Source organism: Labeo rohita, chromosome 15 (genome assembly GCF_022985175.1).
Source record: "Labeo rohita strain BAU-BD-2019 chromosome 15, IGBB_LRoh.1.0, whole genome shotgun sequence".
Classification (NCBI taxonomy): Eukaryota; Metazoa; Chordata; class Actinopteri; order Cypriniformes; family Cyprinidae; genus Labeo; species Labeo rohita.
Window position 1 is genome coordinate 9,203,798 of NC_066883.1, and position 3,456 is coordinate 9,207,253.

Genomic DNA, 3,456 nt, shown 5'->3' on the forward strand with positions numbered 1-3,456 from the left:
AATGAAACATTTTTTTTTTTTTAAAACATCTAAACCTCTGTTTAGACGTTCTCAAATAATATTTGTGGATATACGACAGAAATCAAGTCAAACTGTAATGTTGTTTGTGGAGTTGTTTAATCAGAGATTTAATGTCTTCAGTTATTTAAGTTAATTTTATCTTTGGCTGTGGCTGATTCTTGTGTTTCTCTTTCCTTTAGTGATTCTGCTTGTAAACAACAGGTGTTCATCATTATTGGTCAATCATGACATAATGATCTCCTTAACTCCAACACTGTGTCAATGCTACTTGAACACTCTGTAGTGTGGAAACACATGAACACTGAGCAGGGTTTGTTTAACACTGGGAACTATTACATCAACTTTACCTGTTTCATTTACGTAAGACTGGTGCATTTGAATCACATTAAGTTTAATTGATTTGTTTAAATTAAAACTACGTAATCTAAATGCATGGAAATTTTGTACGTAATTGAATTAAGTTAAGGGCTGAAATATTTTTGGAGTGTATGTAATTCACATATTTATGCCAAAATTCTTAATTAATACTCAAAGTCACGCTGTCAACACGTTAAACTGCTTAAGATTAATTAGCTAAAATGTTCAACTTTGCTATTTCTTTAAGACAACGCCCATGCATTCATTCATCTATTTTAATACTGCTCTTACGAAAATTAACCATGGTATGTGTAGTAAAACTGTGGCAATACAAATGGAAATCAGTCTGCGGAAAAAATAAAATAAAATATAACATGGTTACTACATATTTACTATAGTAAATTCATGGTTAATTAAATAATGGTGTTTATCAGTCAAATGTATTTGAATGTAAACAGGTATAAAATATGATGAGAAAAACATTGTTAATGAGAAGACAAAATTGATTGCAGCAGGTTAAATTTATCAGATTTCAGAATGCACATTTGGAAGAGAAATACAGTATATTAATAGGAACATTTCAGCAGGTGATATGAGATGTAGACATAAACATCCTCAGTTTCGAAATACATACTCAACGCGAACGTGTTCCCATGTAATATTTTAGAAGGACCTTAATTCATCCCACGCATCTCATCCGTGTTGTGTCAGGAAATCGTGAAAACTGAGGCAGTGTGTCATTGTTTAGAATAAAAGAAAGAAAGGAAAGAGAGGATTCTCCCATTCGTTTTTATTGCGTTGCGATGGGACCGGAAGTGGGAATACACTGCTTCGCTTACCGGATATAGGAAGTGAGATAAAGGTCCATTAGTTGGTTCAGGTGTGTTTGATCAGGGTTGGAGCTGAACTCTGCAGGAAGGTTGATCTCCAGGACCAGGGTTGAGCACCCCTGCACTATAACTTACCTGGATCATACTGGTGATTCCCAGTTAAGCTAGTCAGGCCTGACAGGGTGGTGTGGTTATAGCCAGGACTTTCAGGTTCCCTTTGTGCCATTGTTTGCTTTGATAGCTCCATGCAAGCAAATGTACTAAACCTGCATGTCAACATTTATGCATGAAGACAGAATAAGAATAGTTTTAGAGTTTTTAACTATACATTTGTTATTATATAAATATAATTTATATATTAAGCTTTCAAATTGAAACTTGGCTACATACAGTTTAACACACAGTTATTTGTACTTACAGCTGTACTTAAAGTGAAAGCAAGCAAGAAAGAAAGATTCAAACACAGTAAGGTACTTTGCAAACCAGCAAAAGATTTAAGTAACAATAAGGAAATGTGCATGAGTATTTTTTTATTGAATATTAAAGTTGAAATTGTTACAGGACATCAAGCAGATAATTATTTTTATGAAAACATCAGAAGTATGGTGTTTGTGCCTCATCGTTTAGGACAAAACAAATCATTTCAGAAAAGGAAGTTTTATGATAAACAACACTGTAAAACTAGTAAGTTTTTAAAATAATGTTACAGGTATGGTCTCTTTTAAGTACTTATTCCAGAAAATGGCCAACTTTTGATCGCTGAAACAAGGATGCAATATTTTTGCGAATTTCAGGTAAATTTAAGCCATAAATAAGGGGATTGAAAACAGGAGGGATAACCAGAAATTCAACTGAAAAAATTATAGCCACAATCTTCAATTTGTCTGAATCATACCTGCTTAAAGCAATATCACAAAACGATGCTATAGAGTAGTTAACAAAGCTCATAATGTGAGGAAGACATGTTTGTAATGCTTTGCCCCTAAATTCTTTGGAGCTTTTTTGACAAATGATCAAAATTCTGACATAAGTATAAAGAATGAAGAAGGCAGGAAGAAAAACTGTTGTCGTTGTAACAAAAAATCCAATGATGTTGTTACTCAATGTGGAAGTCCCACAAGAGAGTCGAACCACAGACCAGTTGGAACAGTACAGTCGAGCAATGTCAGTCCCACATAAAGGCAACCTGGCTGAGAACAAAATGATAAGACCCATAGAAACCGCTGCATAAAGTGATGCTAGTGCCATGTACAGTGTTGTCGCTTTTGAGGTCATAATTTTATGATATTTTAAAGGGTTGCATATGGCAACATATCTGTCATATGCCATCAGAGTTAATATTGTATATTCAGACATTGCATAAGTATAAATTGTAAAAATCTGAACAAAACACGCTGACCTAGAAATCATATTTGTATCAACAAGGAGATCAAACATTAACCTTGGAAAGAAACCAGCTGAACCATAGAGATCATTCACAGACAAACACGATATCAGTATGTACATTGGCTCATGAAGAGATTTCTCTTTAAACACCACAAACAAAATGACAGCATTAAATAATATAATTGCTAAATAAACTGTAAGTGTCAACATTAGGATAAGATATCTCATGTTAACAAAGTCTTTGAACAAAGTGAAATAAAAATACGAAGTCATGGTTCCATTTTCCATTTGGTGATCAAAAAGACAATGCAAGTGCCACTTAAAATAAATATTTGGATTCAGTTGTTGTCCATTATTTAAAGAGAAAAGCATCCAAGTAGTTCTGATGTGCCTCGCTCAGTCTAAAATTTCTTTGTTTACTCCAGCAATTTTTTTAAAGTAACAATCAAGAGAGACGAATAGTGAATTGTTGCTGCTGTTCTGAGGCAACGGCTTAATTTGCTGTAAGCAGATTATATAACAAGAGCTGACACCATCTGTGTCTTTGCCAACTGTACACTTGGGAATTGGCCACATCATTATTTTAATTTTTTTTTTTTTTTTTTGCTGTTCATCAAGTTCATCAACTGCAATCAAAACCTTTATCTTTTACAGGGTAACAGCTGTTTTTTAAGTGATAAAATTGGCTTTGATACTATAAGCACATCTTGTATGATAACTTGAATGAGCAATACATTTTGTAACAAAGCAGAGAGGAAAATGGCACAGGTTACTTTAAACTACACAATATGACAGACTGAATGTAGCTAGGTATATCTTGACAAAAGATATGATATGAACATATAACTCAGCAGTAAAACCC

At 33.6% G+C, this 3,456-nt stretch overlaps 1 protein-coding gene across 1 annotated transcript; it reads right to left on the minus strand.

Annotated features, from left to right (window-relative positions):
- Positions 1-1,937: 1,937 nt before the first annotated feature.
- Positions 1,938-3,050, minus strand: or64a1 (odorant receptor, family 64, subfamily A, member 1). Its single transcript, XM_051128532.1, has one exon. The coding sequence runs from the start codon at positions 2,964-2,966 to the stop codon at positions 1,938-1,940; it is 1,029 nt and encodes a 342-aa protein (XP_050984489.1). The 5' UTR covers positions 2,967-3,050.
- Positions 3,051-3,456: the final 406 nt, after the last annotated feature.